This window comes from Dendrobates tinctorius, unplaced genomic scaffold (genome assembly GCF_039654945.1).
Source record: "Dendrobates tinctorius isolate UK_male_01 unplaced genomic scaffold, ASM3965494v1 ptg000027l, whole genome shotgun sequence".
Taxonomy (NCBI): domain Eukaryota; kingdom Metazoa; phylum Chordata; class Amphibia; order Anura; family Dendrobatidae; genus Dendrobates; species Dendrobates tinctorius.
In genome coordinates, this window is record NW_027361695.1 from 12,977,149 (window position 1) to 13,002,634 (window position 25,486).

At 41.9% G+C, this 25,486-nt stretch overlaps 1 protein-coding gene across 17 annotated transcripts in view; it reads left to right on the plus strand.

The window, feature by feature from the left end:
* Positions 1 to 25,486, plus strand: part of CADPS (calcium dependent secretion activator) — a 482,209-nt gene that overhangs the window by 244,678 nt on the left and 212,045 nt on the right. For all 17 annotated transcript variants that reach the window (XM_073569792.1, XM_073569796.1, XM_073569794.1 and 14 more), the window contains exons 7-9: positions 8,868 to 8,979; positions 12,816 to 12,955; positions 19,105 to 19,171. In XM_073569792.1, coding sequence (XP_073425893.1) covers positions 8,868 to 8,979; positions 12,816 to 12,955; positions 19,105 to 19,171 — 319 coding nt within the window. The remainder of the gene's footprint in view (positions 1 to 8,867; positions 8,980 to 12,815; positions 12,956 to 19,104; positions 19,172 to 25,486) is intronic.

Here is a 25,486-nt window from a genome sequence, read left to right on the forward strand (position 1 = left end):
TTTTACTCTTCTCTTTTACATATTTGCTGCTGTAACTTTGCTCCCATTTGCTTGTGTTATCAGTATCCGCAGCAAGAAACTGGTAATGCTGATATGGGAAAATATACTTTAAATAGGGGGATTATGGAGTCACTCCTTTCATTCACAGCATTCTGGGTCCTGGTGATCTTTTCCCATTCTACATTCTTGATAGGAAGATTACAGCAGCAGTCAGTGGAGAGTTGGGTTAATGGAGAAGGATTCTGTCTGACCCCCATGCATTAAAAAAATCTCTTGTTTGCTTGTTTTTTTATAGGGTTATATTTATACACGGGGTTACTAGCTGAGGTGGGATTAAGAATTTAGGGATGCAAGAAACTGGTTGTGCTGATGCCTTTCCTCAAAGCTCAACACATCCTGAGATGGAAAAATATGATTTTAGAATACTCTGCCGGGAGATGTTCATGCTATATGTGTCTCTATGTGGCCATCTAGTGGTTGCGATGTGAATTGCAGCCTGAATAAAGTTTTGCTAACTTGTTGCAATTATGTAATGAATTTGCATTGTGAAAAAATGGAACATTATCTGAAAGCTAAAGGGTGACACATCTGTAGAACGAATAAACTATATGATATTTGGCCATACAATGAAAGTATAACCTGTCAGGTCCCATGAGCTACAATAGCATTTTTTTTTTTAAATATTCTAATAAGGTGTTTTATGTAACTTATTAATTTGCAGAATGTAATTGTATTCTGCAGTGTCACATAAGCAAAGGTTCTCTGATGGAGGGTCTTTTTCTCCGGATTGCCTCGGATCTTCTAACTCTGCCTTCCTGGGCAAGATTGACAGCCGACTTTATGGTAGCACCATTATGCAGGCTGTCAAAAAAAGGTGTAAGGTAAGACTAGTCAGGGGTAAAAAGTGCCCAGCCAGACTAGTCCTACCTTATTTGGATCTCTGACGCGGCAGAATATAACTAAATCCTGTTCGAAGGTTGTCACGTTAATAAGTAACATCAACTGTATTATTAGAAAACTGATATCACAAAGAATGTGCCAGGACCAAAGAAAGTACAAATGCTAAAAACATATATTTTTATTAGATAGATTTAAAAAAAAAGCATATCCAACATTACAGAAACGCAAATAAATGGTGGTTGAGCCACAAAGGAAAAGCCTTGCACGCCTTAGAAATGTGGAGCTGGAGAAGGAGGTTATCAAAACCATGGATGGCAAGAAGAACAAACAAATCAATTCTGGAACAAATCAATCAAGACATGGCACTGGAAGCAAGGATCAAAGAGATAAGACTCGCCTACTTTGGATGCATCCTACGAAGAGAGGAGTCACTGGAGAAGGACATCATGGTCGGAAGAATAGAAGGAACAAGGGGAAGAAGAAGACCAGCAACTCGATAGCTTGATGCTATCAAGATAATGACGGAGAAGACCCTGGCGGACCGTTCTAAGGTTGCACAAGATCGATGTTCCTACGAAGCGTTCATCCATCAGGTCGCCATGGCTCGAGATCCAAATAGCCGCAAGGCAACCACCCAAAACAAGGAGGTAATAATTAATGTACAATCACTGCAAAAAAGCAACATATGCAAAAAGTATATATAACTATTGTGATGAGCGAGTATACTCGTTGCTCGGGTGTCCTCCAAGTATTTTTGCGTGCTCGGAGACTTAGTTTTCGTCATCTTATCTGCATGGTTTGCGGCTGCTGGACAGCTTGAATACATGTGAGGAATGCCTGTTTGTTAGGGAATTCCCACATGTGTTCAGCCTGTCTACAAGTCGCAAATCATGCAGATTAGACAAGGAAAACTAAATCTCTGAGCGCGCCAAAATACTCGGACACCCAAGCTTGCTCAGGAAAACCCGAGCAACGAGTATACTCGCTCATCACTATATAACTACAGTATGTATATGATACAAATAGTAAAAAAAAAGGTTAATTCAAACATCACAGTGATGTCATGGTACTGATTAGACTGGCAGCAAAAATGATCCCCTGTAGGATAAGTCACATAAAGTGCAGATAATGAATAGAAAAATGTAGAAGCTCACCACTAACGCCCCAAACACCCTATGAGCGTTTCACCAGTGCTTCATCAGGGGTGGTCGGTTACACTCTATGTCCAACCATATTATTGGAATGAAGACATTTGCCCCCATACTGCTTTAATAGCGCTTGGGAGCAGTCATGGGATTGACAGGTTCCCTTTACGTAAAACCTAAAATGTGCTCAGCGTCCAATTGAGCGCTCTGCTAAAGGTACCAAACTTTAATTAAAAGGTAGTAAGTTTCATTATATTATACTATTTCTGTTTTTTTTTGTTCTGAAAAATCAATTATGCAAATTATGTATGAAATTTAAAAACTGGTATTAAAAATGGAAGTTGTGTACATTTTTATATAATGAGCTCCCCATAATAGAGCCAGCGTCAGAAAACTGCTCAGTTCAATGTGGGTCCAATAACAGGTACGTGATTAAAATCATGGGGAGCTGTATAAATCTAAATGCAGAGAGCCCCCCCAGTGGCAGCTGTGTGTCATTGCCAGCATAATCCACATCGGTCACATTCCTTATAGGTATCTACGGCACTATAAATATTAATGTGTGGCTGCAATGGAGCAGTTACTCCCAAAATATTCTCTAGAGTAATATAGCAGCTGGAAAGATCTTTAAAACAATTTATGACGGATGTAATATATATAGAATACCATCTAACGGTCTACTTAGCAGGCAGATATGGGCAGCTGGCATCGTCTAGGCAAGTGGTCTCCAAGCTATTGCCCTCCAGCTGTTGTGAAACTGCAACTCCTACATTGTAGTTGTCCGATACCAAAAATGATTCTTCAAAAACAACATTTCTTAGTCAGTGTGAGTCATAGTTCAATAATGTCCCCTAAAGTGTTTTACCATTTTTATTTTTTTTTATTTTTGTTATGTGCTTACCTTTCTCCCCCTTGTCAATACTGCAGCTCTTGTTGCTTACAAGTAGCTCCTCCGGCTGTTGCAGCTTGTAACTAGTCAGAAAATTTAATTTCTCAAGAAGCGCTCCCCCCCATAGTACTGCACACAAGCAGCTTGTCAGAGACTGAGCCAGTGATCAGTCCGGTAGCCTTTACCTGTCATTTTTTTGTGATGACCCACTAAGCAATGAAAGAGGAGGTGGTGCTCTGTCTTACAGATTGTCAGTGGAAGTTGACTAATCATAGTGTGGAACGGTCAGACAATGGACCCTGTACTTCCCAACACCTTAATTTCATTTGATAGACAATATAATAAGTGAACACTATCTATGAAATATCTGGTCTTACTCCTGAAAAATCACTCCAAATTACCAATCAGAAGATCTCTCTCTTCAAGAAGTGGAGATGCGTCTTCTTTATATCTCTACAAGAAGTGAAGAGGGTTTTTGTCTCTCTACATAAAATAATGGTGGGTCTTTGTCTCTCTACAGGAAGTAAGGGTGGGTCTCTGTCTCTCTACAGGAAGTAAGGGTGGGTCTCTGTCTCTCTACAGGAAGTAAGGGTGGGTCTTTTTCTCTTTACAAGAAGTAAGGGTGGGTATTTTTCTCTCTACGTGAAGTGTGAGTAAATGTCTCACTACAGAAAGTGAGGTTGAGCCATTGTCTCTTCAGGAAGTGAGGTTGAGTCCTTATTTCTCTACAGAAAGTGGAGTTGAGTCATTGTCTCTTTACAGGAAATGAGGTGGAGTCAATGTCTTTCTACACAAAATGAGGTTGAGTCATTGTTTCTTTACAGGAAGTGAGGTTGACTCATTGTCTATCTAGAGAAAGTGAGGTTGAGTATTTGTCTCTCTACAGGAAATGAGGTTGAGTCAATGTCTCTATACAGAAAGTGAGGTTCAGTCATTGTCTCTCTACAGGAAATGAGGTTGAGCCATTGTCTCTACAGGAAGTGAGATTGGGTCATTGTCTCTCTACAAGAAATGATGTTGAGTCATTGTCTCTATACAGAAAGCGAGGTTGAGTATTTGTCTCTCTACAGGAAATGAGGTTGAGTCAATGTCTCTATACAGAAAGTGAGGTTCAGTCATTGTCTCTCTACAGGAAATGAGGTTGAGCCATTGTCTCTACAGGAAGTAAGGTTGACTCATTGTCTCTCTAGAGATAGTGAGGTTGAGTCATTGTCTCTTTACAGGAAGTGAGGTTGAGTCATTGTCTCTTTATCAGAAGTGAGTTTGAGTCATTGTCTCTATACAGAAAGTGAGGTTGAGTCAATGTCTCTCAACAGGAAGTTTGGTCGACTCATTGCCACTCTACAGGAAGTAAGGCTGAACCATTGTCTCTCTACAGGAAGTGAGGTTGGGCATTTGTCTCTACAGGAAGTTAGTTGGGTCTTTATCTCTCTGTAACAAATGTGGACAGTTCTTTGTAGCTCTAGAGGAAGTCTCTGGTCCTTGTTGCTCTAGAAGGGGGTCTTTGCCTCTTTGCTCCTGCTCTCCTGCTGGTCAAATTACATACAGGTATAACAGACATTTAGTCTTTCCAGTTCAAGGCATCCAAGCAACTGAATAATGTCAGGAGCAGTGCAAGCTTGGTCGAGAGGCTAAAAAAGAGTTCTATCACCAATAGCGCTTGCAGAATGCTGATAGAGAGGAACTGCCCTCTAAAAAAATTCCAGCAATTTACCTAATGAGAGAATCGTGACAGCTCCTCCACATAGTAAACTGGCATGTTCACTTTTTATGTCTGAGGGATAACAACGCCAAGACCATGCTTTGTTAAAGGCGTTGTGCGAAACGACCGGGACACTACATTTTTAGCCAGATTACATAGCTCCGCGGTAAAAAGACTAAAGTTGTTCCTAGACCTTTCTACCCAAGAAGCCAAAAAGCCCTACAAGAAGGCAGCAGTATTATAAAGTATACTTGGTGTGTGGGAGACCCTGGTGGAGATTGACATCGGCATCTGGTAGCTCCTAGTTCCCTTCTGATTATATCATCTTATTTTTATCATTAAAGCTGTGATCACTAAACAGGTCTATAGCCCTTATTATTTATGGACCGAGCTAACCTACTTGCTTCGGGTATCTTCTTTTCTTACAAAGTTCACAGCTGTCGTGCTGGGCAAACTACAACTGCCTGCGATCATCCACTATTGATGAAATGCGTTTGCTGGCAGCCACCAGATGTTGGAATCCGTCCAGCAGATAGGCTTCGTGTCTTTACACAAGGATACAGTGTAGCGCTAAGCACAACTCCCCGTGTTCTTCATTTCCATGTTTAGTTACGTAGATTTGGATGTGATAATGCTGGTCTCTGGCTAGATAAATGGCTGAAAGGAGAAAAGATGGCTGTTTTTTAGGCAATCCTTGCATGTGTTGCGCCTGTCGCACAGCCATGAGACATGCAGCCGCGGGGACTCGAACATACTATTTGAGCATGCCGAAGACACTCGGTTAGCACGTTATCCGAGCACGTTCACTCAACACTAGCAGCACATATAAAATATGATTTGCAAATAGCCCGTCCTTGCGGTCAGCATTGGAGCTGTATACACAAAACAGGAGAATTCTTTTATGTGGACTATCTGCAAAGTTGCCTCTTCATGGTTTTTTCATTACAAAAAGTTTGCACTAAAAATGATCATACTCTACATGTCATGAAACACAGGTTGTCCTCCTTTTGGAGATTTTTTTTTGTTGCTGTTTTTACGTACCGTAAATGCATGCATTTGGGGCTGAAATCGATTTGTGCAGTTGGGTTTCATTACAAATTTTGCCTCGTTTGCTCTCTTTTGCTTCTGTGTTGCACCGTCTTGTGCAGGCTGCAGAGCGAATGAAGGAGCTCATTCAGGTTGAATGATGGAAGAGTTTGTAAGTCTTTTATCTTTTTTTGTAGCTTCTCTCAGCTAATTTATGACCACAGGGAAACAAAAATCCTGTAAAAGCCAAACGGTGCAACATTTTTATGAAACCTAAATGCAAAAATTATTTTTAGCCCCAAATACACGAATATCAGAAAAAATAATAATAATTGTTCCCATTGATAAACAACCTCTTGAAGTATTTTAGATATTTTTTGTGTCTCACTCAAGAGGATCAGCTTAGGCTGGTTTCATATTAGCGTTTTTTAGCGCAGCGCATCGTGCGCATCCATGCGCATGCGCCCCTATGTTTAACATGGTGGGCGCATGGTCTAGCGTTTGCACGCGTTCGTATGCGCTTTCGCGCGCATGCGATTTTTTGTATTGTGCGACTAGGCGCACCAGACGCAACCTGTTGCATTTTTGGGTGCATCCAACTGTGTAAAAAAAACCCGCTTGTGCATGGAATGCGACAAACTAACACATTACAGTCTATGGGAACACAGGCATGCACATGGACATGCGCACGCCTGCGTTTAAAATCGCATGCGTTTTAAGAGTTAACATGGCTAGAAACTGGTTAAAACGCATGCGCCTAAAAAACGCAATCGCATGCAAAACACATGATGCGTTCTTTGCATGCGTTTCTATTGCACACGAAGCGCAGCGCTGAAAAACGCTAATGTGAAAGTAGCCTTAGTACAAAAGGGTGTAGCTTAAATTTGACACCATCCATCAAATCTGCTCTGAAATATTAGCACAAAATATTGACGTAAAGTAATGCCAAACCATTTTGTATTTCTGCTTTTTCCTACTCTTCCTCTAAGAGCCATAACTTTTTTTAATTTTTCCATTAACATAGAGCCATAAGAAGGCTTGTGTTCTGTAGGACGAGTCATAGTTTTAAATGACTCCATTCATTAAAAAAAAAAGAAAAAAAAAATCCATGTGGTGTGAAACTAAAAGTGACCTGATAGTTATTTTTATTTCGGTTTTGTGTAGAGCTGTCAGTTTTGTTGGAACAATTTTGGGGCACATACAAGGATTTTATTGTTTCATATTGCATTTTTGAACGGAGGTGGGGTGGTAGAAGAACAATAAATCTAGTATCTCAGTGTCCTCTATTTGCACAATTGATTGGTATTTTTTTTCATAGATCGCCCTTTCACATGGCCGTGCAGAACAAGTTTATTTTTTTTATTTCCTTATTTTTTTGATTGGAAAAAAAATGCGTTATTCAAGTTTATAATATATATTGTTTCACTTTTCACAGATTTTCTTAAGGGGATTTGAATTTTCAGTAATTTGCACGCTTGTACTACGTAATTCCTCAGTATATAGTGAAGATCACGATCTTCTATGAAGCTCAGCCACAGGCTGAGCTTCATAGGATTACAGAGATGGTGGCAACAGTAGCCGTCAGTAGATACCTTTAATCAATTTTGCACCGGAGTACTATTTTGTAATGAAAAATGATGAAAATTCATATTTGGGACTTCAAGTCTGACCCAAGTAGAGTTTACATTGAAAAACACCTGCTAAAACTAAAAGTTCTAGATGTGCAGGGTTTCCATAAGCAACTATGTATGAACATATCTTCTCAAAAATAATCAAAACTAAAGAAATGAAAGTCTCTGGGACCTAGATATCCATGATCTGATTGGAAAGGGGTTAATTGAATGTGGAACTGCTCAGAAAAAAGGACAGTTTCATACGACTTAGGCTACTTTCAGACTTGCGTTCTGAGGCACAGCGCACGAACCGTGTTGCATTTTTGTGCGCTCGGCGCAGAGCCAAAAGGGCGCAATCGCCGGCAAAATCATACCAAGCGCACGGCCAGCGTACCCAACGCTAAATATAGGGTACGCTGGTCGCATGCAGCGTCATGTGCCCATAGGAGGAGCTGACCGGAGGAGGTGTGGCCGGGGGCGGAGCTTAGCAGCGGCCCTGCGCTGCGCCTCAGAACGCTAGTCTGAAACTAGCCTAACACTTATGGTCCATGTATGGGGCGTTCATTGGTTTCCTTACCCAAACTCAACACCATCACAGTCATATAGTAGGTTGTTGATTTCGGGTCTGGAGACTCACAGTTCATTCTAATTTTGTGGTTACTGATCGGACCGTGAATGTTGCATATGTGAAACCGGCCACAATCTAAAAAACACAACCATCACAGTGGTCTGCTGATGGTTCACCTCTTGGGGCCCGAGATGATCATCTGTTACGAAAGGGTTTAGTTTCTTCCACCTTTACATTATTGCTTGTGAGAGAGTAAACTATTACACGCCGGTCGGGCGGATGAATTTTTGACCATGTAATACAATAGATGGATGGGCCAGGTTCACCAGAGCGGGAGCTGCACTCCAACTTGCTCAAAGAGTTGGCTTTCAAGCTCTCCATCTATGAAGTCTACTCGACCTATCCACATGGGGAGGTGATGCCCTAATGACACAATGCCTATGGAATATCATCCATACAGTAAATTTCATTGGACGGGAATCACATATGCTGTCTCGATGATTTTTTTTGGTGCAGTTTTTAAAGCATGGCCAGGAATGGGAAGGACAAGGGAATACCATTTTCTTTTTGATGGATCCAATACTGACTATGGTTAAAAAAAAATTTCCAGATCATCCATCCCTGGCAGAGTCTTCAGGACTAACCTAGTCTGAAAGGCAACGTCTTCAGGTACTGCCCATCTACTGTAAGTGTATAGCCATCACGGCTCAGCATCCAAATTAGAAAACTGTTCTTCTGCCTTTCTTTGGGACATAAGCAACATTTTTAATAACTAAGCACCTTCGTAAGAGATGGGTTAAATTATATTACTGCTGATCTGCAACATCTTGCACCTACGAGATCTTAGCACTGAGCCACCATAGCAGACATCTGTCTCACATTAACTAGAGAGACAATTAACACATTTCTTGTCACAGGGTTGTAGCACATTTTTGTGCTACATTGTCATTCTCGATTTAACCCATTCCTCTTTACCATACAATTACATTGTGACTGATGATCAGTTTTGTTTTTTAACTTCCAGTTGGGGAACACAAGGGGATTTCAGTACCACACATGCCCTGCCTGCCGTCAAGGTCAAGCTCTTCACCGAAAGCACTGGGGTTCTCGCACTGGAAGATAAAGAACTTGGACGGGTGAGACCTTGGCCGGACACCTGTTGATACCGATGCAAAAATTCTTGACATCTAAGGATAATCATTATGCATGACTAGTACATAGAAACCAATACATAGACTAGTGATGGCAGAAGACCTAAAAGTCTACATAGTCGACTCTTTTTTCTCAATATTGTTTTGAAAGCCATCTTTTTAGAAAGTTCAGTTTTACTCCTGTAGTCCGCAGTTGATTAAGTCTGTCCATGTGCCTTGTTGGATAGGAGAAAATTTGCACCCCCTTTTTCCAGGGAGTATAGCGTGGGCATATTAGTCACCCTATGCCGGCCTGATGGTCTCCACAAGTAGAAACCATAACTCATAGAGTTCTGTCAAAAGTTTTTCACCCAGCTAAGGCTGGTTTCACATTTGCGTTTTTTAGCGCTGGAAAAAAACGCTAACCTGCGCATGCGTTTTTTCCCCTATCTTTAACATGGGTGCGCATACTTGCGCGCTTGTAAGCGCATGTATGCGATTTTCATGCGCTGCGTTTTTTTGGGGTGTGCGATTGGATTTTCCAGACGCATCATGTTGCATTTTTTGGCCCTGCAAAAAAGCGCATGCGCACATATGCGCACGTTTTGCGCTAAAAAGGGCCATTATAGCCTATGGATGCGCATATGTGCGCACTGGCATGCTCATGTAAGCGTTTTTTTGCATATGCATTTTTTTTTTTTAAACATGGAATTTAGGGGTTTGAGTTAGAGTTAGGGTTAGTTAAGGGGGTTTAGGGTTAGGGTTAGGGTCAGGGTCAGGGTTAGGGTTGGGTTTTGGGTCAGGGTTAGGGTTTAGTATGGTTTGGTTAAGGGTTAGGGTCAGGGTTAGGGTCAGGATTAGGGTTAAGTATGGTTTTGTTAAGGGTTAGGGTCAGGGTTAGGGTTAGGGTTAGGGTTAGGGTCAGGGTTAGGGTTAGGGTTAGGGTCAGGGTTAGGGTTAGGGTCAGGGTTAGGGTTAAGTATGGTTTTGTTAAGGATTAGGGTCAGGGTTAGGGTCAGGATTAGGGTTAAGTATGGTTTTGTTAAGGGTTAGGGTCAGGGTTAGGGTTAGGGTCAGGGTTAGGGTTAGGGTTAGGGTCAGGGTTAGGGTTAGGGTCAGGGTTAGGGTTAAGTATGGTTTTGTTAAGGATTAGGGTCAGGGTTAGGGTCAGGATTAGGGTTAAGTATGGTTTTGTTAAGGGTTAGGGTCAGGGTTAGGGTTAGGGTTAGGGTTAGGGTTAGGGTCAGGGTTAGGGTTAGGGTTAGGGTTAGGGTTAGGGTTAGGGTTAGGGTCAGGGTCAGGGTTAGGGTTAAGTATGGTTTTGTTAAGGGTTAGGGTCAGGGTTAGGGTTAGGGTTAGGGTCAGGGTTAGGGTTAGGGTTAGGGTCAGGGTTAGGGTTAGGGTTAGGGTTAGGGTTAGGGTTAGGGTCAGGGTTAGGGTCAGGGTTAGGGTTAGGGTCAGGGTTAGGGTTAGGGTTAGGGTTAGTTAGGGTTTAGGGTTTGGGTTAGGGTTAAGTATGATTTGGTTAAGGGTTAGGGTCAGGGTTAGGGTTAGGGTTAGGGTCAGGGTTAGGGTTAGGGTTAGGGTCAGGGTTAGGGTTAGTAAAGTCATGGTTTGGGTAGTGTGAGGGGCCACCTAAAAATGTTGGAAAAAAACGCAAACGCGGTAAAAACGCGCTAAAAACGCATACAAACGCATAAAAACGCTGCGTTTTTTTCATGCATGCTCATAAAAATGCTTGAAAAAAACGCAGCAGTTGTATGCTTATGTATGCGTTTTTTCAATGCGTTTTTTTGCGGGAAAAACGCGCTGCAAAAAAAAGCAAGTGTGAAACTAGCCTAACCCAATGGCAAGTATCAAAATCCCAGGAATAGGTGTCTGGAGAAGAACATTTTGGTTTGGATAAAGTGGCAAGACTTGATATAAGTTGGCCTTGACTTCTAGGGTATCTGCTTCCAATATGTAGCACTAGAAAGCCAGATTTCTTGGATGAGAGCTGATTTTCATACTTTTACTCTGGCTTTTAGGCTGTGTACCCACGTAAGCGATTTTTTTTGCTTTTTTAAGCGTTTTCCCCTGCAAAAACGCTTAAAAAAACGCTTACAAGAGGCATCCCATTCTTTTTAATGAATTCCGCAATTTTTGTGCACATGATGCGTTTTTTTCCGTGAAAAAAGCGCATCACGGAAAAAAACACAACATGTTCATTAATTTCGCGAAAAAAAACACATTTCTAACTATACTCTATGAGCATGTAGATGCTCCTATAAAAAACGCTTAAAAAAACGCACAATAATCACACAAAAAACTCGCGCTTTTCCTGGGAAGGAGGCCGTTTTTTCTGCATACGTGGGTACATAAAAGGGAAGCTATTACTGAACTATTTTTAAATCATAATTTTGTGTTACATGTATTTTTATTTCATTTTGGGGGGGCAATGATGTTTTATTTATATATCACGTTCTTACCTAAAATACAAAATGAGTAATCTTGCAATTTTCACACTGGCCACTCTAGCTTTTTTAGATTTATACTGTCTTTTTAAGAAGAGTTTTCAGCATCTGCCTTATCATCAGAGGCAGGATTACAGTAACAGGTAAACATCTCTATACACAGCTGATAACACAGTATCCACCAATCACAGTAGACGATGTCACAGCGGACCCTGCTCCTCATTCCCTCCCCAAGGACCTTTGCACATGCTCATTAGGTGCATCAATACCAAAGGTAATGTCGGAATCAGTACATTGCAGCTAATGTACATGTGAATTTCCTGAAACAACAAGTTAGAGTCTAAAAAAAAACCCCAGTGACCGGTGTGAAAATTGCAAGATTTTTTTTACTTTGAATATAGATTGTGATATGGGAAAAAAAAACACTGAGCACTTAACACAATAATCTGATTCAAAAAATAGGTCATTTTCTGATGATAGCTGATAGTAAGTTCCCAATCCTCTATGCATAACACAAAAAATACCTTTTATTATCCCCCTATACTGGGTGATCCGCTTTGATGGGCATCGCTGGTCTTGATCCTGCGCCTCCTCTCTTGGCACATTCGTCATCCTCCTGCTTACTTCATGCGGATGAGTCATCCACACAGTGTCCCCCATCGCACTCCTGCACAGGCGTACTGTAATGTGCATGTGCCAGTTTTACTTCTATTTCATTTGTGCTCTTTGGCCTCTCCCAGTGCATGTGCATTACTCAGTAGGACAGAGAGAAGTGCGCCTGCGCAGTTGCTCAATGAAGGACGCTGTCTGGAAAACGTAGGGAAGGAGGACAGCAATAGTAAGAAGAGAGGAGGCGCCTGATCAAGACCAGCAACGCCCATCGGATGACACCACATGGCGGGATAATAAAAGAGGTTTTTTTGCTATACAGTGGGGGACTGGGGACTTACATACAGCTTACTAGAACACTGCAAAAGCGGCCATAAAAGGTGGCGGCCACACCTTCTATTGGGAAAACCTGTTGACAGGTTCCCTTTAAGTCTACCTATGTCAACTTGGTGGTCTCCAACAAGGAGAAGCAATACATCAGCACTCCTAAAAAATATTATTAGAAACGATAGCGGGTAATTCTTACTTGGGGATGTTCTCTATTAGTCAAAGTCAGAATGCATCTTCCATAGGAGTAACCTGCGCTAAGCAAGTAGGAAAGGACGCCAAACAGGCACACATGCAGCATGCCTAATGTTTGTCGCTTGTTGCGTCCGTATGGGTAAAAGTTGCCAAAAACAAATAATACATTTGCCTCAATTTTTTTTAATCAATTTGCAATAATATTTTGTCGCATTTTGCTTCCACCCAATGATGCTATGATACTTGTATATTTTGAAGGTTGTGCTGCACCCAACACCCAACAGTCCCAAACAGTCGGAGTTTCATAAAATGACAGTGTCAAAAAACTGCCCCGATCACGACCTGAAGATCAAACTAGCAGTCCGAATGGATAAACCGCAGAACATGAAGCATTGTGGGTAAGTCAGAACTACACTAACTCACTAAACCTACTGATAACGACCTCAATATTGATGACCTGCTGTAGGATTGCGGCTGAGCTGCAAGAAAGGGAACGGACTGTAGAAAATAGTGGCGCTGTTCCCGGAAAACAAAGAACTTGGCAATAATTTCAAAGAAGTTTTCAGGGCTATGGAAGCATTGACTTATCCTTAGGACAGGAGGTCAATATTTAATTACGTGGGGTGCTAGCTCTCAGCTGACAGCACGTGCTGTGTACCCTTCATTCTTTATTGGGCACAGCGCCATACTTTTGGCAGTGGATGTGCCTGGTATTACAGCTGTAAGCAATGAATGGGACTAGTCTGCGATATCAGGCACTGCCACATCCAAAAACGAAGGAATAGAGCCACTTGATTGAGCGCCATTACGAGTTTTAATTTAGTATGTTTAACGCCTTTTATGTATTTACTATCATTTTTTGTTATTAATATTTCTCATTTTTATAGTTTATTGTCACTTTTATTATTTAAAATTTGAATGTGTTTTTTAGCACTTTTTAATGTATTTATTTATTATTTTGTTATTATTTTTCTTTCATATTTTATATTGCTATTTTATTATTTTAGGTTTGATTGTTATTTTTAGCATTTTTTATGTATTTATTTATTACTTTTTGCTATCAGGTTAAATATTTTAATATTTTATTGTTATTTTTATCAGTTTAGATTTCATTGATATTTGTGTATCAACTACTGAGGACTCTCAATCCTGAATATTGATATTTGTAGCATTTTTGTATGTATTTTATTTGTTATATTTTTTCTTATTTTTATATTTTATTGTTATTTTTATTATTTTAGATTTGACTGTTACTTTTAGCATTTTTTCATTTCTGTTTATTATTTTTTGTTATTATTTTTCTTATTTTTATACTTTATTGTTATTTTCATTATTTTAGATTTGGCTGCTATTTTTATCATTTTTTATGTATTAATTATTTTTTTTTCATATTATTTTTATTATTTTTGGTTTGATTGTTACTCTTAGCATTTTTTATGTATTTATTATTATTATTATTATTATTATTACTACTTATTACCTGCTACTCCTGCACTTCTCAGGTCTCATTATGCTATAACAAAGGACTTTCAGGCTATGTTCACACGTAGCGTAACTCTCGCGGAAATTACCGTGAGAATTCCATTCTGCGGGAAAATAGCATTTTAAATTCCCGCGATTTTCCCTCGGAAAAACTAGCATTTTGCAAGCGTAATTAGCTTGCAGAATTGCTAGCGTTTTCCAAGCGATCTGTAGCATCGCTTGGAGAACTGATTGACAGGTTGGTCACACTCGTCAAACATAGTGTTTGACGAGTGTGACCAACTTTTTACTATAGAAGCTGCCTATGCGGCATCAATAGTAAAAGATAGGATGTAAAAAATAATTGTAAAAAAATATATATTGTTATTCTCACCTTCCGGCGTCCCGCGCAGCCTTCCCGCCTCTCTCCACGATCCTGGTCCCAGTAATCCTTTGTGAGAATTACCGCGATGACGTCCGTTCTCGCGGGATAGCGACGTCTCGCGGTCATACGCGATGACGTCGCGTGAATGACGCGAGACTTCGCGATCCCGCGAGAACGGACGTCATCGCTCGCAAAGGCTTACTGGGACCGGGAGCGTGGAGAGAGGCGGGAAGGCTGCGCGGGACGCCGGAAGGTGAGAATAACAATATTTTTTATTTTTAATTCTATTTTTTAAGGGATATGGTACCCAAAGCCCAGAGGACAGTCTCCTCTCCTCCGGACCGTGGGTACCATCCGCAAATGTTCTGCTTACTTTTCTCATGGTGTGCACAGCCACATGCGGAAAGTAAGCAGAACAATGCATTCCTATGGGTGCGGGATCGCCGCGATTCCGCTAAATTAATGAGCATGCTGCGTTTTTTACCGTGCAGCGATTCCGCCGTGATAAAAGCCGCAGCATTAGCACAGCATTGCGGAATCCCATAGGATTGCATGGGATGCTTATTTTTCGTGGCAAAATCGCGAAAAAACCGCCACGTGTGAACATAGCCTAATACTGTTCTTTTATTGAGTTCTGCTACAATTAGGTTACATTTAAAATCATTTTTTATTACGAGACCCCCAATGGATGTCATGTCCCCCCCGAGAACCATTACCAGAATGAATCACCGAATGCTCCCATTATCATTACTAGACCCTGTAGACAAGTCATCCCTGAAACCAGTGATCTGAGGTCTGTGCTCCATCAGTGATTGGAAGTGAAAGTGTCCGGTCCATAGGCATCACCTTAGGAGGCCTGACCGCGGTGGATCTGAACAGATGGGACTTTGCCTCATTTGTCCTTAACATGAAATCAATCTGAGAAATGCAGAACAGAATGTGATATAAAAATAGCACAAAGCACCGCGACAAACTCATCAGCCGCATCCCGTAGTCACCGAATCCATTTTCTAACACGAATCTATTGATTCTATTACGTGTTTTCTCACTGTGGACGATGGAGCGATTTGCTTTATACATTTTTCCTTTTATTACTGTCATTTAATAATAAAACTAGAATTCTTATAAATAAAAGAGTAAAACTACTTTCTGAAAACTCTTTGCATAAAATGGCGATCAGTATTAAATATTATTATAAATAATAATAATATTAAATACTCTTAAATATAAGTGCTTCAAGTAGAATTGATCTTAACCCCCTAATAAGAGTGTTTTGATTCTAAATTACCAGACTCTTTTTTTCTCTGTATTTTGTTTTTTATTATTAATTGGGCTATTAATTTTGGAACTCTTTTTTTTTTTCACGTTTCATAGGGCAGAGTTTATTTAGCAACTTTTGAAAGTTTAACAACTTTTCAAAAGTTATGTTTTAGTTATTTTTATTAGTGCTTATGTGCACATAATGAAAAAAAAAATGATATACACTACCGTTCAAAAGTTTAGGGTCACTTAGAAATGTCTTTATTTTTCAAAGAAAAGCACAGTTTTTTCCAATGAAGCTAACATTATATGATTCAGAAATACACTCTATACATTGTTAATGTGGTAAATGACTATTCTAGCTGCAAACGTCTGGTTTGTAATGCAATATGTTTATAGGTGTATAGAGGCCCATTTCCAACAACCATCACTCCAGTGTTCTTATGGTACTTTGTGTTTGCTAACTGTGTAAGAAGGCTAATGGATGGTTAGAATACCCTGGAAAACCCTTGTGCAAGTATGATAGCACAGCTGAAAACAGTTTGGCTGATTAGAGAAGCTATAAACCTGACCTTCCTTTGAGCTAGTTGAGAATCTGGAGCATTACATTTGTTGGTTCCATTAAACTCTCAAAATGGCCATTAAAAAAGAACTTTCATGTGAAACTCGACAGTCTATTCTTGTTCTTAGAAATGAAGGCTATTCCATGCGAGAAATTGCCAAGAAATTGAAGATTTCCTACAACGGTGTGTACTACTCCCTTTAGAGGAGAGCACAAACAGGCTCTAGCCAGAGTAGAAAGAGAAGTGGGAGGCCCCGCTGCACAACTGAGCAACAAGACAAGTACATTAGAGTCTGTAGTTTGAGAAATTGACGCCTCACAGGTCCTCAACTGGCAGCTTCATTAAATAGTACACGCAAAACTCCCGTGTCAACGTCTACAGTGAAGATGCGACTCCGGGATGTTGGCCTTCAGGGCAGAGTGGCAAATAAAAAGCGATATCTGAGACTGGCTAATAAAAGGAAAAGATTAATATGGGCAAAAGAACACAGACATTGGACAGAGGAAGATTGGAAAAAAGTGTTATGGACAGACGAATCCAAGTTTGAGGTGTTTGGATCACACAGAAGAACATTTATGAGACGCAGAACAACTGAAAAGATGTTGGAAGAGTGCCTGACGCCATCTGTCAAGCATGGTGGAGGTAATGTGATGGTCTGGGGTTGCTTTGGTGCTGGTAAAGTGGGAGATTTGTACAAGGTAAAAGGTATTTTGAATAAGGAAGGCTATCACTCCATTTTGCAGCACCATGCCATACCCTGTGGACAGCGCTTGATTGGAGCCAATTTCATCCTACAACAGGACAATGACCCAAAGCACACCTCCAAATTATGCAAGAACTATTTAGGGAAGAAGCAGGCAGCTGGGATTCTATCTGTAATGGAGTGGCCAGCGCAGTCACCAGATCTCAACCCCATTGAGATTTTGTGGGAGCAGCTGGACCGTATGGTACGCAAAAAGTGCCCATCAAGCCAAACCAACTTGTGGGAGGGGCTTCTGGAAGCATGGGGTGAAATTTCTCCAGATTACCTCAGCAAATTAACTGCTAGAATGCCAAAGGCCTGCAATTCTGTAATTGCTGCAAACAGAGCATTCTTTGACGAAAGCAAAGTTTGAAGGAGAAAATTATTATTTCAAATAAAAATCTTTTTTTCGAACCTTGTCAATGTCTGGACTAGATTTTAAATTCATTTGGCAACTCATTTGATTAATAAAAGTATAAGTTTCCATGGAAAACACAAAATTGTCTGGGTGACCCCAACCTTTTGAACGGTAGTATATATATATATATATATAATTATTATTATTATTATTATTATTATTATTATTATTAAAAAATGTGTGGTCCTTTATTCTTTTAACACAAAATGCCTCTTTAGAGAATGATCTACTCTTTATATCAGGTCTTTATTTTAAAAGTTTTTTTTATATCATTATCTAAATTTAAAAAAGTATATGCTGTATATGTTTCAATTCTCACAATTGCCACAAAAATATGATATTAGACTTCCAATGTAAGGAGATTAACATATTGCTTACGTTCCCCCTTGAAGAACAAGTGTAATGTTATATTGTGTAATTGGAATTCTGATATGTGTTAATGATGTATGTAATGTGCGTTACTCAATGATAGGGAGAGTTAAGGATTGGGACTAGCCCAGAGTGGGAGAGGCTAAAGTGAAGGGACAGAGACAGTTTCCTGTCAGAACGTTAGCTAGGACCCAGTGTGTGTAGAAAGCAGACCTAAGGTCTGAACTGAACAGTTCTGCGTGACGTGGGGTCCCTAAATGTGAGAGGAGACTGTGATGGGGCATAGTGAGATTCTAGCAGAAAGGAGAGAAGTGACTGAAAGTCAGAGATGGGTCCCAGGACAGGACACGTAGCAGTATGGCCCAGAGTTTATAATGGGCTAAGATGGGATAGAGTACCTGGCAGGAATGCCAGAGCGACAGAGAAGTTAAGTAACGGCCATACTAGCATTATTGTTCCCTTGTGGGTAAAAAAAGACGCGCCACCGCAGGTTGAGAATAGGACTCTCGCTAACTGGACGATAGTACTGAGCTGGGTTGTGGTGAAGTAGAGTGAAGCGGAGAAGATAGAAGACAGGTGAGTAAAGAGAAAGGAGCAGAGACGTTGTGTGAAGAATGCTCCAAATCATGAAAGGAACGTTCATAAAGCTGTGTACCTGCTCTTCATAATTCCCACAAAGTTATCGTTAAGTAAAGAGTTTACTTTCGACTGGTGGCCTCCTTCATTGAAGTCCTCAACATTTAGTCCTGGCAAACCAAAGTCATCGGTAGCATGCCGCCTGCAAAAGCGTAGAGCGCCCCCTTAACACATGTCCACACACCCAACCAGGACTCTCGCCTTCACGCAACATGCCGGTGTGTAAGAGATGAGTACCTCGCCCACAGCTACCACCCCGCACCACGTTACACTAATATTCCTGTTCTTCACAAATAAAATAAAAAATAATGCATGTCAAATATATTTGGGAACCAGCCCTGAGATGACCCTGAGATGAGATTGCGTTATAGCCCAGAGCTGCATTCACATCTTTGTTGGCCATCGGAAGCAATCAGCAAACTTGTTGACGCTCTCCGATGATGGCTTAAAGAATGCAGTGGGAAAGATGGATGAAGGTGGCACTGTTTCTGGGGAAAAAAAGCGGAACTTTCTCTAATCTGGTACAAATCCTTTTAAGAATTTTTTCTTTTTCAAACTATTGAGTCCGACCTACATTATTATTTTTTCTTCTGCACAATAACTGAGCCAAAGTGTTGGTTGTTTGGTTCTTTGCCTTCCATAAAGCTTCACACTATCTCACATGTGATCACCTTCATATTTGTTGATTTTGCTTTCTTTGAATGTTTTCCCAGGTATTTATGGGCTATTGGTAAAAATGTGTGGAAGAGATGGAAAAAGCGATTTTTCGTCTTGGTCCAGGTAATTTTTCTTTTTTTCACATTTATTTTATGCAGTTGTATCATTATGTTACATTCTACAGACGGATCGCTTGCGTGCATGCGTCGTTTACTTAAGTGCAACCTTGTTATTTCCGTGCACTTGCCTGTTTGTATTATCTTCGGTTAGAATTAAAAGGTATGTAGACTTTTTCAAAGCGCTGTTTGATTGTCCTATAGGTCTCATATAAAAAATAGGAGAAAAGTGGAGAGATGGATCTTTGCTGTGCTGACGAAGACAACGATGGATTATGCCGGTGGGTAGGTGGAAGTATTCAGGAGGCAAAAATAGTAGGGAGCATTTTTTGTCAACGCGTTTCGAAGCTCATAGACTTCTTCATCACGATAAACTACAGGGCCAAAAACAGTAGAGATAGGCATAAATAGACAATGCTGTCAATTAAAGGCGCCCACCCGACACACGAGGTGTCATGTGACCAAACAAATGTCAGTTTGAATAAGGCTTGTTGGTAAGAAGTAAAATATCTCACAACATACTTCTCTCCAACATAAAATTACATTCATCAGTTCTACTCCGCCTGTTGACGCATGCACACTTTTTTCCTACTACATATGGACATTTTTTATTTTAGTCAAAGATACTGTATAAGAATGATGTCTTTTTAGTAAATGTTGTTCCCAAATTTATATTGTCCAGCAGATTATGAGATATTTGACTTCTTGCTGACAAACCTTATTAAAACTGACATCTGTCAGATCAACAGCTTGTGTGTCAGGTTGGCGCCTTTATTTGAAAGACTTGTCAATTTAAAGATGCATTCCTTCTCCTCCTCCCATCAAAGTTTTTATCCTCTTAATATATTGCAGTCATCATATCATACAGCACTGTGTACTTACAATTGCTCATGTTACCTTTCTACCCAGCTAATTCTTCTCTTTTCCATTAGGTCTATGACATCACGTGATTAAAAACTGACTAGATGAATCCTTCTAAGCTCTATGTAGAAACAGGAGGTAAATTATATCTGCACAAGTTAGGATTCACTGCAAAAGTCCTTGGCAGGGGGAAGAGGGATCAGCTGGGTCAGGAGTTGAAGAGGAGAATGATAAATGCAGGGAAAAGAGACTTCCAGTTTCTGCATAGAGAAGAGAAAAGAGAACAATTATCTGGGTAGAAAGGCAAAATGAGCAATTGTAAGTGAACAGTGCTATATAATATGATTGCAATATACCGTATTTTTCGGACCATAAGACGCACTTTTTTCCCCCAAAATTTTTGGGGAAAGTGGGGGGTGCATCTTATGGTCGCAATATACTAACCTCCGATCATGGCTGGAGGCTGGTGCGAGTGCCGCAGGGCTCTGTAGTGCGGTGGTGGCAGCAGGCTGTGCTCCGGTGCAGGGGTAGCGGCTCTCTGTGCTCCGGTGCAGGGGCGACGGCTCCGCCGCATTTCCTCCAAGTCCGGAGGCCCCCGCACATCCCTTGCTGGCCGCCGCCATGTTGCGGTGGCCTCCGGGAACATGGACGCCGGGAAGATGGCCGCCGGTCCGGGGACGGCGCATGCGCAGGATCAGATCTCGTCCCGAGATCTCGGGGGACGAGATACAAATTTTGGCAACGAGATCTCGTCCCCCGAGATCTCGGGACGAGATCTGAACCTGCGCATGCGCCAGACTGGCGGCCATCTTCCCGGCGTCTATGTTCCCGGAGGCAACCGTAACATGGCGGCGGCCAGCAAGGGATGTGCGGGGGCCTCTGGGCTTGGAGGAAATGCCGGCGGAGTCGTCGCCCCTGCACTGGAGCACAGAGAGCCGCCACCCTCACCCCACAAAGCCCACCTGCTCCAGCCCCAGCACAGCTGCTCCAGCCCCAACTCAGCAGCCCCAGCCAAGCTGCCCCAGCCCACCTGCCCCAGCCCCACCCCAGCTGCCCCAGCCCACCTGCCCCAGCCCCAGCACAGCTACCCCAGCACAGCCCACCTGCCCCAGCACAGCCCAGCCCAGCTGCCCCAGGACAACCAACCTGCCCCAGCACAGAGCCGCCACCGCACGAGCCTGGACCACTGAATGACCCCTGTGACCACTCCTCCACCTGTGCCGGATCCCTTCCCAGGTAAGCGGAATTCGGACTGTAAGACGGACCCCATTTGACACATTATTATTTTTTTCCCTATTTTCCTTCTGAAAATTGGGGTGCGTCTTATGGTCCGGTGCATCTTATAGTCCTAAAAATACGGTATTAAGAGGATAAAAACTTTGATGGGAGAAGTAGGAGGAGGAAAGCTTCTTTAAGCCTGTATATCCTGTTCTTAGCAATATGGTTTGGCCTGATGAAGAAGTCTATGAACTTCGAAATGCGTTGGCAATAAAAAAAATGCTACCTACTATATTTGCGTCCTGGACACTTCCTGCATTTAATGCGGCATAATCCATTGGTGTCTTCGGCATTGCACCAAAGTTCCATCTCTCCACTTTTCTCCTATTGGACATCCCATCTTTGATCTGCAGCAGGCGTATTTTTCTGAGCTTGTACAGTGTTGCGACTTACACAACCTACCGGGTGAGCACATCCCTGCCTTCCTTCTTACCAGATAAGACCCTATATTGTGCTACTGTTTTCCAGTGTTTCCTTTGCATAAAATAAAAATTAAGCAACTTTGACAAATTAGCAAATACATCGTTTAGCGATGTATCATACCTGAAGAAGGCTCCTCTCAGCCGAAACGCGTTGTGTTTTAATAGTTTTTATTGTCTTCTAATGGCTGTTATAAATCAAGAATAGATTGGGAATCTATTCATGGTAGCAGACTACAAACCATGACTAGTCTGATCTGGTGGTCATACCCTCATCCAACTGCTTATTGATTGAAGAGTCTAAGGGGGATTAACACTACAAGACAATGGTGAACAAGTGTCGTTAGAAACTCTCATTTTGTGAGCATTTTCCGTGTAAGCAGGCTGCCAATCACCCGATGAAAAAGCAAAACGCTATTTCATTGGATGAAACGATCTGTTTGGCACCTTAAAAAAGTAATCGTTCTCGTTGGAGCATTGTCCATTGTAAACAGGACTTGCACCGCCATGAACTGACAGCCTATGTGCGCTTTACACACTGAGGGATCCAGTATAGATCGCTGAGTTTGCATCGTCTGCTTTGATCTGCCTGTGTAAACAAACATTGAAATATCGCCGGTAGTATTGTGCAGCCAGTCGGTACCCTTAGCCATCATATATGCACTGCATGTGTTACACATGCAGGTGGCGCACATGATTCGTGGACCCACTGTGCCACGGACCGGATCTTCCCTGGAGGGGTGTGGCTAAGCAGCTACCTTGGTGTTCACTGGAGCCTCTAGTGGTGAAGTTAGGCTTGTGCGGCAGGTAGCTGCCAAGTGCCACTCCAGGGCAACATCCGGCAGTAGCAGCTGACCCCCACGAGTCTAAGCCACTAATCCAGACTCCTGGACAGGGCAGGATAGGACATCCACTGGAACAAGTTCATACTGTGCAGGCAGGACGGCCACTTGGGACAGGTTCAGACTATGCCGACAGGAGGGCCTCAAAGATTGGTTCAGACTGTGCAGTCCTGGATAGTAGACTGGACGGCCACAGGGACAGATTAGACCCACTGGTCTCAGAAAACAGCTCAGGTACCCCCGAAGCGGTCACAGGAACAAGGGCAAACTATACTCAACTAGTGGGACTCAGGATGCGGGAACAAGTTTAACCTACTAGGGACGGGGGACACCTTGAAGGTGAACACATTACTAAATGCCTCCCAGCTGTTAGATGGGGGCATTTACCATATGCGGCACACTACCCCTCGAAGTGTGGTGTGCACTGTAGCAAGATACAGGAGACGCCGAGGACCGGGACAGTGAGTAAGCCGGCGTCCCTGCACGGAGGGAGAAGAGGACACCGTACAGGGGCGCCGTCAATAGCGGTACAGCATGCAGTTGTTTAAAGAGCAGAGATCACAATTCTGATCCAGGAAGTTGAGATAAAGAGTAATGTGCAGACAATTTAAGAAGGTGTGGACTATATGCTGCAAAGGAATAATACTTTAAAAAAAAAAAGTGTTCATATTTTAATTTTAGCAATTAACAAAATGGAAAGTGAATGAACAAAAGAGAAATCTAAGTCACATTTGGTGACCGCTCTTTGCCTTTACCAGTAGATACACTTGTACTTGTACACAGTTTTTGAGAGAACTCGGCAGGAGGTTTTTCCAGTCATCTTGGGGGACTAACCACAGATCTGCTGTGTATGAGGCTTGTGGAAATCTTTCTGTCTCTTCATGTGATTGCAGACAGACTTGATGACGAGATCAAGGCTCTGTGGGGGCCGGATCATCACTTTTAGGACTCCTGGTTCTCTTTTATACTAAAGATCGCTCTTAATGACATTGGCTGGATGTTTGAGGTCAACGTTCTGCTACGAATAAATTTGGAGCCAATCAGACGCCCCCATGATGGTATTACATGATGGATAAGTACCTGCCTGTATTTCTCAGTATTGAGGACACCACTATTCCTGAAGAAATCCCCAATTTTATGTGCTGAAATTCAGCCCCCAAACCTGCAAGACCGTCCACCATGTGTCACTGTTCCTGTAGACCTTGCGCTAACCAAATGCTTTCTGTTACAGCCAAATACTTCACATTTTGACTACTCGGTCCAGAGCACCTGCTGCAATTTTGGTGGACCAGAGTACCCATGTTTTCGTACATAGTTGAGTCAGATGGCCTTTTTTTCCACAATTTGTCCATGAAGACCATTTCTGGTCAGACTTCTCCATACAGTAGACGTGTGTAGCTGAGTCCTACTGGGTGCTGCCAGTTTTGCGCTAAACGTGTCTTTCATCTGCTGCTGTAAGTTTCCTTGCCCAACCACTAAGCCTACGGTCATCAATGTTGCCCATATTTTGGTGTCCTCAATTTTGAGAAACACAGGCATATATTAATCCATCATGCGACATCATCAAGGGGACGTCTGACTGGCTCCAATTATTCAGCAGCCGGACAATGATCCCAAACCTACATCCAATGTCATTAAGATCTTTCTTCATTGTAAAGAAGAACATGGAGTTCTGAAGCGATAATATGGCCCTGATCTCATCATCATCATCATCGTCATTATCAAATCTGTCTGGAATTAGCTGGTGAGACAGAAGGATTTGTACGCGTGACGTCCACACAAGATCTGTGGTTAGTTCTCCAAGATGTTTGGAACAACCTCCTTCAAAGATTGCGTGCACGTGACAACGTTACCTAGAAATATCAATGCTGCATTTTTTCCACAACTGCCTCAATCTTTTGCACAATAATCACAAATGAATTTTCAGGGTTTGTACAAGATTAAGAAGCAAGTCTGCTTTTCTACAGAAGCAACATTATTCCTGTCCGTCTGTGGTTTTCCGGTATTGCAACTCAGGTGGATTGAGGTGACTGGAACTTTGCTGTGATACTGCACACAGTCTTTGGAGAGGTGGGGCGCTGTTTTTGGAAGAGCGCTGTCATTTGTTTTACAATCCTGTACAAGCGGATGAAACAAAAAGTGATTATTAACATTTAAAGGGCTATTTTTTTTTATCAGTGACCTCAGTGAAGAGTTCACTCGGCTTGTCCTTTCCTACCGTCACAATTTTGTTAGAGGCGTTCATGTAACAGACACGGCCCTGAGCCCCTCGTCTCTGCCGCTGTCGCATTTCAAGCCTAAAAGTATTTGTTATTTGTTATTATGGGGGTGGAGGCATTGAAGCACCTGAGTTCTGAGCGTGACTTCTGACCAGGCAGCTGTCTGCCTCGTTGTAATGTATACATGTGGCTGGAATAAGAACGTGCATCTGGGGGATAGCTCCTAGTATCGTCCTTTCTCTCACACTCTGTGTCTCCAGGCCGAGTTCAATTCACTCATCAAATCCAGAAATAAAACTCAAAATGAACTGGAAACAGAAAATGTTCTCTCAGCTTTGCTGCAGATATCGCAATTGATGACTATATTAGGTAAAGCGGAGATGAGTTTATGTATTAACTAAAAGAAAATCTGTCATTTGCCATAAATAAGTAATTGCTTTATCCGGTGTAAACGGAGCCGTCCTCCTGAATCCGGCGATGTTTTTCTTTTCTTTCTGCGCCTCTCCGTTCCTGAGATATGGCCCCTTCTTCTCTGAATGTAAATCTACTCTTGTTATCCAAGTGGGCGTTGTCCTCGCCTCTTCTCTGTAGGTTTCTGCTTGAGGATCACAACCCTTTTGGCTAACAAGGCAAGATTTATAGGCAGGGAAAATTGGGTCATATCTCAGGAACCGTGAGGCACAGGAACAAAAGAGAAACATCG